This window comes from Suricata suricatta, chromosome 9, assembly GCF_006229205.1.
Source record: "Suricata suricatta isolate VVHF042 chromosome 9, meerkat_22Aug2017_6uvM2_HiC, whole genome shotgun sequence".
Lineage (NCBI taxonomy): Eukaryota > Metazoa > Chordata > Mammalia > Carnivora > Herpestidae > Suricata > Suricata suricatta.
Window position 1 is genome coordinate 11158341 of NC_043708.1, and position 12351 is coordinate 11170691.

At 43.1% G+C, this 12351-nt stretch overlaps 2 protein-coding genes and 1 long non-coding RNA gene across 4 annotated transcripts in view; 2 read left to right on the forward strand and 1 right to left on the reverse strand.

The window, feature by feature from the left end:
- Positions 1-3985, reverse strand: part of CPSF2 (cleavage and polyadenylation specific factor 2) — a 29590-nt gene extending 25605 nt beyond the window's left edge. Inside the window, exons 1-2 of one of the 2 annotated variants that reach the window (XM_029951776.1) lie at positions 3936-3985; positions 1680-1735 (exon numbers count right to left, since the gene is read on the reverse strand). The gene's annotated coding sequence lies outside the window, so the exon portion shown is untranslated. Of the gene's footprint in view, positions 1-1673; positions 1736-3935 lie in introns of both variants that reach the window. The other variant, XM_029951775.1, reaches the window with a different exon arrangement.
- Positions 3986-4853: 868 nt separating this feature from the next.
- Positions 4854-5646, forward strand: LOC115301790. Its single transcript, XR_003913289.1, has 2 exons — positions 4854-5013; positions 5167-5646. It is a non-coding gene; the product is annotated as an uncharacterized LOC115301790 (long non-coding RNA).
- A 54-nt stretch (positions 5647-5700) lies between these two features.
- NDUFB1 (NADH:ubiquinone oxidoreductase subunit B1) lies at positions 5701-11770 on the forward strand. The gene is made up of 3 exons (XM_029951557.1): positions 5701-5796; positions 10378-10520; positions 11661-11770. The coding sequence occupies exons 2-3, from the start codon at positions 10384-10386 to the stop codon at positions 11695-11697; spliced, it is 174 nt and encodes a 57-aa protein (XP_029807417.1). The 5' UTR covers positions 5701-5796; positions 10378-10383; the 3' UTR covers positions 11698-11770.
- The last annotated feature ends 581 nt before the right edge of the window (positions 11771-12351 follow it).

Consider the following 12351-nt stretch of genomic DNA (forward strand, 5'->3'; position numbering starts at 1 on the left):
AGGGAGGCAAACCACACGAGACTCTTAAATACTGAGAGTGAGGGTTGAGGAGGGGTGAGGGAGAGGGGGACACGGGCAATGGGCCTCAAGGAGGGCACGTGTTGGGATGAGCACTGGGTGTTGTGTGGAAACCAATTTGACAATAAATAGTATTAAAAAATAATAAACAAATAAATAAATAAGCGAGCCCTCTCTTAATCCTATTATCCCTGGTAAGTCCTCCATCATTTCTATGCTCTCCTTTCTTTGCAAAAGTTCTCAGAGGATTTGTCCACATGTCTCCACTTTCTTGCCTCTCATTCGGACCACCAAACCTGGCCTCTTTCTCTACCAGCCCACTACAAGCGTGTTCATCAAGGTCACTGCAATTGCAAACCTCTAAGCAATTTAAGCCAATGGGCATTTCTCTGGCCTCCGCTGACGGAAACTGTAGGAGCAGTCAATAAAAGTATGTGCTCCAGCCTCGCTGAAATGCTCTCCGTCTGCTTCTGTGTCACCCCCAGCTTGGTGCTCCTTGCATCTAACTGGCCACTCCACAGCTCCCTTGCTATTTACTTTCTTTCTTCGACCTCAAAAGTGCTCTGTAGCAGGACTTTTTTTTCTTTCCAGGTACTCTCACCGGTTCCACAGCTATAAATATCACCTGACCTCAGCTGGCAGCATCCTTGAGGCCTTCCTCCACTTTGTACCCTACATCCGATCTATCGCTAAGTGCTGCGTCTCCCTCTCCATTCTATTTCCCAAATTTCCCTTCTGTCTCCACTGTCACTAAGACCTCTAACTAGTGTGCACGCTTTCCCTGTCTCAAATTTATTCTGAGATGCTTTTCTAACAACCCTAAAGTCCTTCCCCAACTAACTCAGTTAACGCCTTGTGACATCACTCTATTTCCCTCAAAATACTTACTGCTCGCTATACCTGCTAGGTACTTACTTACTTGCCTTGCCCATCCCTGTCTCTCCTCCTCATCCTGCACTTGACTATGGACTCCATGAAAAAGCAGACCTTGTCAATTCTAGTCAGAGCTATCCTCCAGTGCGTCCACGGTGCCTAACACATGGTGGGGGGTGGGGGGAGGTCAATAAAAGCTTCTGTCCGCAGTGCCTAACACATAGTGAGGGGTCAATAAAAGCTCCTTAAATGAACAAAGTATGGCCAGTGTTAAATGAGCTTAATGAACTTGCCACACCACTAACAGTTACCTATTCATATGCATTTCCCCTCGCTTGGGAGACCTCTCTGAGGCTGGGTCCATGTCTTAAACACACAGTGGTTGTTCCATGAAGAACTGATGAAACAAGTAAGTTAAAATTAAAAACATATGGACTTATATTCTCATTTGTAAGGCATGAGAAGCACAAAGATATTAATTCCCCATTTGATGAGAAACATTTACAAATACAATTTCGGAAAGGAAATGAAAAAATTCTCCCTGACATAAAGTTTCCTGGATCACAATTATATTAGTAGCCTAAGAGAAACTCTTTTTCTACTCAAATCCACTTCACTTCCATTTTCTTTATTCAGATTATAAAGTGGAAATAAAGGAGCTTGAAGACTGAAGTGAACGAGTTCATGTTAAAGACAGACACAGGTTTCAACCGGAGAAAAGGTATTTTTAATACAACCGCTTAGAATATGGCGTATCTTTATTAGAGACACTCATCACTTACTGGTACCTCAGTCGTATATAGGATGAAACACCATGAATTCACGGGAAGCGTTCTTCATAAATCTAAAAAATAAAAAAATGAGAGTCTGTTAAATGGGGTGTAACAGATGTACGTCTGTTTTTAATTATGGGGTTTACCTTCTACATCACGCCCTAGGGCGAACACATGAGCAGCAGCAAGGAGCATAATAAATGATCCTATTTTTAAAAAGAAAACCTGTCCTCATTTTTGGAAGCTGAAGCCTACGTAAAACAAACAGAGATAAGATCATAAAAAAGTAAAAAATAATATTGTACCAAATTGGTCATATCAGGGGCTAAAATACGCAGTTTAGGAAATAAGATTTTTAAAACTGACATTAGCTTATGTTAATGAGAATCATAAAAGAAGTGGGATCTTAAATTACTCCTTAAGGACTGGCAGAACCTGACTAGAGAAAGACAAAAAGAAAAGGTATTCAAAACAGGGGAATAACATGACCAAAGGCACAAAATAATGTACAGTGTTAGTGGAAAAACCAGCTGGGCACACTTTCATACAAGCAAAAAATGGAAAAAAAGGCCTAATGAAGAGAAAAGGGCCAGATCATGGAAGGTCTTGGACTCTGGATCTAGCTCTTCAGGAAACAGAGAAACATTTTAAGATACATGATCAAGTAAGATGATAGTACAGAAAATTCCGTATTTTAGGAAAATTAGCTGGTGTGTATGATTGATTAGGTAAGATACAGAAAGCAAGGAGATGAAAAGGAAGAGTATTTAGCAGACCACTTCCTCCTTTCAACTCTGCTGGTTATATTTTGAGACTAAATTCTTTTGGTCTCAGATGTACCTTATAACGCTGTAACATGAATTCATTAGTCCTTATCTAAGTAACCAAGGCTTGAAACTCTGTTTGATTCTTCCTTTACTTCTTCTTGAACAGTCTGTTCCCTATCCCTGATTATTTTTCTTTCCCACAAAATGCCTTGCAAATGTGTCATTCCCTTTCCATTCCTTCCACCAGTACCTTAAAACAAGGTCTTGTTGCCTTGTATTTCTCTGCCTCCAGCCTTTCCTTCCTTCATCTCAACCTAAACATTACTGCCTAGATTAATTACCCCTTGCTCAGAAATCTGGGAAGGCTTCTCATTGCTTAAAAAAACAAAAACCTGATGCCTTCAGGGGCAGTGGAGGACGCCAGCAAGCTGCCCTGCATCACTCACTGCTCACTCCTGTCTCAAGGCCCGGTTCAAATTCCACCTCCTTACAAATTCCTGTCATTAGTCTAGGTGACATAGGCTCTGCCTAACAAAAACATAATGCAGGCCACAAATGTCATTGAAAATGTATTCAAAGCCACGTTGAAAGTTTTTGGGTGAAAATACTTTTAATATATTTTATTTAACCCAATATATCAAAATATCATTTCAGCAGGTGATCATGTTAATAAATTAATATTTTATGCTGTTCTTCATACCAAGTCTTTGAAATCCAGTATGTATTTTACATTTACAGCACCTTTTCAGTTCAACCTATCTCAATTTCAAGTGCTCAACAGCTAGGAGTAGCTCGTGGCTGTGTTAATAGCCCAGATCTAGACTCTAAAATCCATGCCTCGGCCTGTAGAGCACCTGTGCTCTCCATTCCTTAAGGTGCAGGTAGGCACCATTCTATTCTACTGTATGTGTTTTAGGCTTGACTTTTTCTGATGTTTCTTTCTTTTTGAGAGTGAGAGAGACAGAAACACAGAATGCAAGCGGGGGTGGGACAGGAAAGGGAAGACAACCCAAAGCAGGCTCCAGACTCTGAGCTGTGAGCACAGAACCTGATGCGGGGCTCAAACTCACCAACTGAGAGATGGTGACCTGAGCTGAAGTTGGAGGCTTAACCGACTAAGGGCCCGCTTCCCCTGCCCCCCTCATGCCCAGTTAGACTTGATTTTAATTTGGTCTCCTGGACCAAAACTTCTGGAGTTACCCTCCCTCGACCAAATCGCTGCCATCAATTGAATCCTATTCAGAAAGGTCACTCTGGGCACCTAGGTGGCTCTGTCGGGTAAGCATCTAACTCTTGATTTCGGCTCAAGCCCCATATCCGAGCAAACTGCCTGGAGTCCACTTGGGATTCTCTCTCCCTTTGCCCTTCCTCTGCACATAGGCTCTCTCTCTCCCTCACTCAAAATAAATAAACTTAAAAAAAAATGTCTCTCTCACACCCTTTACTACCTTACTTCAATTGAGGCACCCATTACCTTAACTGAATGACTGCAATTTCCTCTTACCTAGTTTTCCTAGTCCAGGCTGAACCTCTATGCAGCTGTCAGAGACTATCCTAAAAAATAAAAAATAAAATAAATACACTCATGCCCTTTCCTTGGGCAAAGTATGTGCACTGGCTCCCTTCTAGCTACTGAATGAAGCCTGAACTCCTTAGCTGGAAGTCAAGGTCCTTCACAAATTGCTCTCAATCTCGCTCTCTCTTCACCAACCACCCCTGCACTGCATTCTCCAGCACATTTATCTTCCCCTCTCAGCAAGCCAACACTTCTCAGGTCTCTGCATCCAGGAATGATCTCCTCCTGAGCCTAGAAAATACTTTTCGACCCTTCATGACCCAGCTCAAATAGTTATTCCTTCATGAAGCCTTTCCAGTGGTCTCCCACAGTTTATTTTCATTTAGCACAAACGGGGCACCCAGAATATTTGTTGAATGGATGCTGAATGCACAGGCGAAAAGCAAGAGTGATCATCTTCGTATGACCAGTATCACTCAAACCCTAACCAGATCATAAATTCCTTCCGAGAGTCTGACGAATACTACTTCATCTCAAGTACCAACCACAGTTACTTGTTTCTCTCAATAATGACCTTGCGGGTTGATGACAACCAAAAGGAACTATGCAGAATCCAAGGGAAAACGAAGGAATCTGGGTTGGCCCTTGAACTCACGGAGTACAAGAAAGTCTCTTCCTGATTAGCTCAGAAAGAGAAGCTGCTTCTTAGAAAAAAATTTTTAAAAATCCCGGGTTGTAAAATAAAAAATTAAGGGATCGGTAATGAAAAACTTAGCTTCGGCTGGTGGCAGGAGGTCAGACTTGTCGGTGTTAAGGCTGGTGTGACCTCCGGTATACTTAAGAACAGTAAACCAGTCATGGTGGGAGCCCCTCGAGGGCAAAGGGGGACTGGGGAGCGCGAGGCGCGGAAGGCCAAGGCAATTTTAAGAAAGCACGGTAACATCTTAAAAGGTCCCCGAGTCCATTAACTAAAAAGGACGCCTACTTCGTGCCCAGTGCTTAGCAGTCTCATGGCCTCAGAACCAGAGACCACGGGAAGACCCCCAGCGAGGAGGCTAAGAAAACGGTAACCACGAGGCCAAAGCTGGCGTCTTCCTGCGCCGAGAAACAGAGACAGAGGAAAACGGGGGGGGAGGGGAAGGAGCGCCTAGGAGTGAATTGTATTAGACCCACGGAGAAGTCACTGCTCTCTCCCTCGCTGAGCGCTTGCTTCTGCCAGGTCCGGCCAGGACAGTCGCAACCGAAACCCCAGGAGCACGCCCCAGCAGAGACCCGGCCGGAGTTGGAGCCAGGATCTCCCCGAGGGCCGAGGACGCCCCCTCCCCCACCAAAGGGCTCACTCCTTTCCTCCGCCCTCACTTGCCTCGTCAGTCCTCCCCCAACGCCGTCCACTGCCCTTCCCAACCCCTAGTCGAATCCAGGTTCAAGAGCGAGAAAAGCTGATGCTCGCTCAGCAGCACCCGGGACGATCCGCCAGCAGAAGGCCCCCAATGGCGGCCGCCATTTTGAAACTGGAGGCGAGCCGCTGAGGCGGGGAAGGCTTAGGGCGATACCATCATCGGGGGGGTAGAGACGAAGCTGTGGGGAGGAGATGGCGCTTACACCAACAAATCTCGTCACCTTGCACCGAAGTTGTAATTTTAAAAACCTTGTAATGTGTGAAAGCTAAAATAAATGCAATAAGAGTCAAACATCAAAAGGAGGAAGCGGTTTGCTTTCCCAACGCCACCCCTCTCTTCGAGCGGGCGTGGCGAATGGCAGGTCCCAGAGCCGCAGCTTCCGCCGGCGCCGGTGGCTGGGCTTGCCGCTGCCCTTGGTCGTGGGGTCGATTTTGGCACCGAGGCCGAAGGTGGGTCCCGGGCCCAGGATCCCCGAGGCTCACCGTGGTTTAGGCGGGGAGGGTCCACCTCTAGGAAAGCCCTCGGCGGCGGTTCGTGTAGGCGAGGGGGTGGCCCGAGCTTGTAAGCGGTGGAGACGGGAAAGGGCAATAAATGGGGGTTTCTTCCCGGGGACGGCGGGGTTCACGTTTCGCGCCTGGCGGCTTTTGGAAAGGGTTAGTGGGGGGCTGTCCTTTTTGGAAAACGTCTTTAAGAGACCTCCCGGTGACCGCCCTTGGCCGGACCGGAGAGGAGACAGGCCGGGGTCACACTCCCAGGCTGAAGAGGGAAGTGGCTGCTTCTCTGCCAGCATCACAGATTCATCCAGGTTTCAGCGCTCTGGCTCCTCGTTGCTCAGGATTGGAAACCTTGTTCTCTTCCAAATCGCAAATCTTCTTGAGCCGACCATTCCACACACACAAAAAGATGACTTGAAAATGTAACATTGCATTTGTGTTTGGTTTCTAGTGTGTATATGTCGTAAAGACACATTCCAGATCTCAAGGAGTTCAGTTTCTCCCTGCATCAGCACCGTTTTTCATAGGTTATATGTATGGTTCCAAAAAATGTCGCTCTAAAGTGCTGTGGGGACCAATTAAAGATGACGTTTTAATTCTTGAAATACTATTCATTTGTTTTTATAACGTAAATTGACTTATGAAAATGCACACCAGATTGTTTCCTTTTTAGAAGTTATGTGGGAAAATTGGGTTGAAGAAAAAGTAATGGTAAAAAAATAAGATAATCCAGAGTGAGGTCAGTCTGTTTACCTCTAGAGTTACCTTAACAGATAATAAAACACAAATGGCTTGGACCACGGAGCCAGCCTGCCTGAATATTAATCCCAGCTCTGCCACTTTGTGTATTTGTCTCTTTACGCAAGTTGATTGTCCCTGGATTTCCTCATATGAAAAAAAAAATGTGCCTACTACCTTGGGGACATTAGTGCATACACACATAGCGTCGTGAAGATTACGTGAGGTTAGTGATTATGAAAAAAAGTAAGAACCGTACCTGACAGTGCTGTACGAGTCTGCGCTGTCTAGAGGTAGGCAAAAAATTTGGAACATATCGGGAACAAAGGACAGGTGATCAGTTACGTGATTCCTCATGTCCAGAAGAGAAAAACCAATTAGGTTTTTCTTGGGAATAACGTAGCAAGTCCCAGTTCTAGCGGAAAAGCAGGATTTTTCATGAGTCTTCATGTAAAAGAGACACTCATAAGTAGAGTGTCCTCATGGGCACCCATGTGGATGTCACTCTTCATCCAAACCTAGGCTTGTTTCATTGGAGCCTGTCCCAGGACCTAATTGCCGTTGCCCATCACATAAAGCACCCTCTGGTCTTGGGCCCAGGACCAGAGTCTGTCTATACTCCACCTCCTATCCATGCTCCAGGGAATCATCATAGCTCACTCTTCAGTTCATAAATCTTTGTCTTCCCTGGTCAATCCATTCCCAGTGAAATACAGAGGACAGATTATGTTCAGTGCCACTGATCCCAAATTAACTAGATTATTCAAATGTAATATGAAATGACTGTAGGAGTAAGATTTGTCATTTACCTCTTAGCAATTGAATCATGGTGGCTGAACCCAGTTCTGTATTTGGAACACACAGAATCCTGTTACCTATCAGTGTTCACCTGTGGAGTGTATGTAAGAGCCTCTGGAGTCAGGGCCTTGGGGGCTTGTCTCAGAATCTTCTCAGATTCTCAGCATAGAGCCAGACAAAAGTGCCTACTTGCCCTGTTGGAAGAATCCCAACAATAATGGCTTATAGCCCACGGGTGGCCACGGGCTTATTTAAAACAGTCTTGGACTGAGTCAACAGGCATTTTTTTCATCTTTGGTTAAATATACAAACAGCATCTGACTCTGCTGGGCTGAGAGTTAGGCTTGACCCCGGTTCAGAAATTTGAGGAACTTAGGAGAACAGGTGACACGACATGACCACTTGATGTCTACAGAGACCTGTATTGTCTAGTATTCTGCATGTTCATGCTTTCAGAGTTACATTGATTAAGGCATGAATTGTTATTGCCATACTTGACTCGCTCAAGTTTATAAAACAATTAAGTGGCTAATTTGGTGGGCCCTTGGTCAGATCCACAAAAAGTGCTTCAAATAATGTTATAAGGAAGGCACAATGCTGAGAGCCACCATATTCTGGAAAATAAGATAAGGTTGCCCAAGAACTATTTGCATCAAATCCACTAACTAAATCAGTTCTTTGAACTATAGGTTTTTCCAACCCCGCCCAAAAGGACGACCAAAGACTCCTTATATATTTTTTTTTCATTTGACAAATATATTTTAGATGTTAATTATGCAGTAGGCACTGGGGCTGTAATGGTGATCAAGACTCCAGACTCCTTATTTTTGATTAAGACTCCCCAGGTGCTTTGAAAAATTTTTTTAATGTTTAATGATTTTTGAGAGAGAAGGAGACAGAACATGAGCCAGAGAGAGGCAGAGAGAGAGAGGGAGACACAGAATCTGAAGCAGGCTCCAGGCTATCAGCACAGAGCCGGACGCGGGGCTTGAACACAAGAACCATGAGATCGTGATCAGAGTCAAAAATCAGACACTTAAACCAGCTGAACCACCCAGGAGCCCCGAGGTGCTTTTGATGTGCAGGCAAGTTTGAGAATAACAGCTGTAGACAGTATACTAAAACTTTAATGCCTAAACTGTAAGTGGTATATTTTAAACATCTCATTAACTTTACATAATTTTCCAGATTGGTGATACTCAGACTGGGACCTGCTATATGTAATATTATACTTAATGAAATAGAGTTTAGTAATTGTGCAACTTTTTACTTCATGGCCATTTTCTAGCCCAGCACCTTTAGATAGTGATTACGTTTGAGAAATAAAGAACTAGAATGTGTAAGTATGAGACGCGATGTCTTCGGAGGAGAGGCAGGAGTCCAGTCTGCCGAACCCTAGCAGTTGTGTGCTGAGCACTTCCGTGGGCAGTAACGTGTTCTCTTACTCCCGTGTCTTCTCAGCCATTGTATATGATTTATTCATTTTAGATTCATATGTAGACAGATGTATTTTGATTTCATCTTTAGGTACACATTTTTTACAGAAAACTGACAGTGCAACTATGTTTTTATGGAATTAATGCAAATTTATTTTCCATTTGGTAACTTCTAGCTCTATTCTTCCTCCTCTACCTTTTAGGAACTCTTAAAATCCCTTAAGTACTATGAATGTCAATTCAGGAAGAGAGGTCTTGTGATCTAATAGAATACAGAGCTCTGGAGCAAACCTGAGTTTGAATTCTAGCTCTGTTCTCAATTTTAGGTTAAGGTGTTTTCTAATCTGTAAAATCAGGATAATAATAGTTATTTCACGTTACATATAAGCCTGTAGGATGGCTCAGGTACTTTGTAGTCATTCTCTGGAAGTAAATTCCCTTCTGTCCATATCTTGTGTAAAATCACTGATTAATAGAGATCTACCATGACATTTTTTTAATGTTTATTCATTTTACAGAGAGACCCTGTGAGTGGGGGAAGGGCAGGGACAGAGGGAGACACAATCCAAAGCAGGCCCCCGGCTCTGAGCTGCCAGCATAGAGCCCGATGCCGGACTCTAACTCAGAAACCCTGAGATCATGACCAGAGCCACAGGTGGACACACAACCAGCTGAGCCACCCAGGCGCCCCCTACCATCACATTGTTGAATGTGGTTATTATTTTTTTTTATTTCCCTTCTATTTTTTCATTACGTTCAAAAATCAGTTTCAGCTTTGTGCAGAAGCAGTATTGTAGCCACTGGGGCTTATCTAAGTCCCAATCACTGCTGATTCAGAAATTAGTTTCGATAATTACAGCTTTATCTAAAAAATTCAGTTTCTGGCATAATAGTATAATTATACTTGTTTTAATATTGTAAGAGGACCTAAAAATATTATTTTGTGGTCTTAAAAAGATTTTACACATACGTAAAAGTTTTAAATTAACAGTAAGAGGATGCAAATACTCAGCTTTTGCAGGTGGAATTTTTTATACTCTCCATTTCTCTGCACTGTACCATTTCAGATCACTAGTGGAACCAGAAAAAGTCAGTACATTGATTTTAGTGCAGGGCAATTTTTATATTAGCCACTGTCACCTGTGTAATCATTGGGTAGATTTTAAGCTGTACACTGTGTTCTGATGCTGAGCAAATTTAAAGAGGCTTATTACGCTTTTAACATTTACCAAATTCAGGCTTAACTCTCGATTTCAGATGCAGGTTTTAAAGTGTTTTTTTTTTTTTCCAATGTATTTTGAGAGAGGAGAGAGGGTGTGTGGGTGCGTGGGGGAGGGGCAAAGAGAGGGAGAGAGACCACAGCAAGCCCGTGCTCGCCGCACAGAGCCCAAAGTGGGACTCGACCCCACAAACAGTGAAGTCATGACCTGAGCTGAAATCAAGGCAGACACTTAACTGGCTGAGCCACCCACGTTCCCCAAAATGCAATTTTTCAAGATATTTCAAAGGCAGTTAAATTTCTGATCATTTTCCTTTCTTTCTTTCTTTTTTTTTTTTTTTTTAGCTCACGATGAACATAATTCAAATTGTTCGTGACCACTGGGTACATATACTTGTGCCGATGGGGTTTGTCTTTGGATGTTATCTAGACAAAAAGAATGATGAAAAGCTAACTGCCTTCCGGAACAAGAGTTTGTTGTTTAAGAGGTTAGTTTGTACCTTTGTTTTAAACCAACAATTGGTCAACTTTTGGAAATAGCCCTTTTAATACCATATGTACCAAAAATAAACAGAAGGGGTAAATTTTCCCCAAGAACTTACATTCAAGTGCTATTGTTTTGTAGAATTATTTGTTGTTTAATCCTTGGATAAAACTGAGTGATTACCTTCTGAATGGCAACAAGTCTTCAGTTTATGAACAGGCTATTTCAGATGTTTGAAAATTTTTTTTTCCACATTCAGGGTACATTGTAATATAGAAACAAAGGTTTTTATTTATTTATTTTTAACAAATGTATTCATTTTTCCAGAGACAGAGAGAGACAGCGCGAGCATGGGAGGGGCAGAGAGAGGGGGAGACACAGAATCCGAAGCAGGCTCCAGGCTCTGAGCTGTCAACACAGAGCCCAATGCAGGGCTCAAACTCACAAACCGTGAGATCATGACCTGACCCGAAGTCGGACACTTAACCGACTGAGCCACCCAGGCGCCCCAGAAACAAAGTTTTAAACTAGCTCACCAAAGCCTACTTTAATGTAGCTTTCACATGTATTGTCAGATACCATTTCCCGCAAGCCAGAATGTGGCGGAAATACATGGTCCCAACGGCGGCTTGGTGCTGTGTTTGCGGCCCCGCTGCTGGAGAGCTTCACGCGTGGTGGTGGAGTGATCCGAAGGCAGCCCACAGCTGCCTGGTCCCGTTGTCTCTGGAGATGGCTTTTTTAGGCAGCAGAGAGGTAGCAAGACAGGGTGTCTGCCACCGGGTGTCACCTAGTTGGGAAGAAGCTCCGAGGACCAGAGGCTTGAGCCGCGTTCACAATCACTACGTAGAGGTGGTTTACAGTTAGGGATTTCAAGACAGTTAACATGAATTAGAAAACCTCAAATGGACAGAGGATAATAGCTTTCATACAGACTATGAAATTCAGTTCCTTAATCTGGAAAAATGAAATTGAAGGGCTGGTAAAAGTTTAAAATCACGAAAGAAGGGACTGGCTCTTGAGCCTATAAAAATAAGTGTTAATGGGTCAATTTAATAGAATATAAAATATTGAACTCATTCTTTGTCTCCCCCATGAAAGTTTAATTTATACTTTTTCCTTTCCTTCCTTTTTAATTTCCACACAGGGAATTGAGACCCAATGAAGAAGTCACCTGGAAGTAAAGGCTGTGATTGAAATACAGAATGTTCACATTTTAAAAATTGGGAGAGAAATAAAAACACATTCATTATTTAATTTGAAGTGTGATTCTTATTTTTATGTTGGAGTAATCCTCCACATTTCTTTCTTTCTTTTTTGTTAGAGACAGTGTGAGTAGGGTAGGGTCAGAGAGAGAGGGAGACATAGAATCTGAAGGCAGGCTCCAGACTCTGAGCTGTCAGCACAGCGCCTGATGCGGGGCTCAAACCCACACACCGTGAGATCATGACCTGAGCCGAAGCCGATGCTTAACCAACTGAGCCACCCAGTGCCCTTAATCTTCCACATTTCAAGTAACAGGCACATCTAGCTTAAAAATAATTATTGAACACTCAGTTATGCACGTTGATGTTAAATTTACAATCAGCATTTCATTTTTGTTTCCACATTTTAGACCATAGTACTATTAAATTGTATAGCCATTTTGTCCTCAGGTATTTTTCAGAAAAATTTTTTCAAATTACTTGCTTTAGAAGAATGACGCTAGCTAAAAATTTTAGTGACCTTGAGTTTGGCAAAGACTTCTTAAATACAACACATAAAGCATGAACTAGTTTTAAAAGCTTGCTCCTCAAACTATTGTTCCAAAAATGAAAATGCAGCAGTAAATTGGGAGA

Excerpts from the sequence above, each read along its gene's own strand:
- NDUFB1 (XM_029951557.1), top strand. The coding sequence starts at position 10,384 with ATGAACATAATTCAAATTGTTCGTGACCACTGGGTACATATACTTGTG. Across the intron at positions 10,521-11,660 it reads AAGAGTTTGTTGTTTAAGAG|GGAATTGAGACCCAATGAAG; the intron begins GTTAGTTTGTAC and ends ATTTCCACACAG.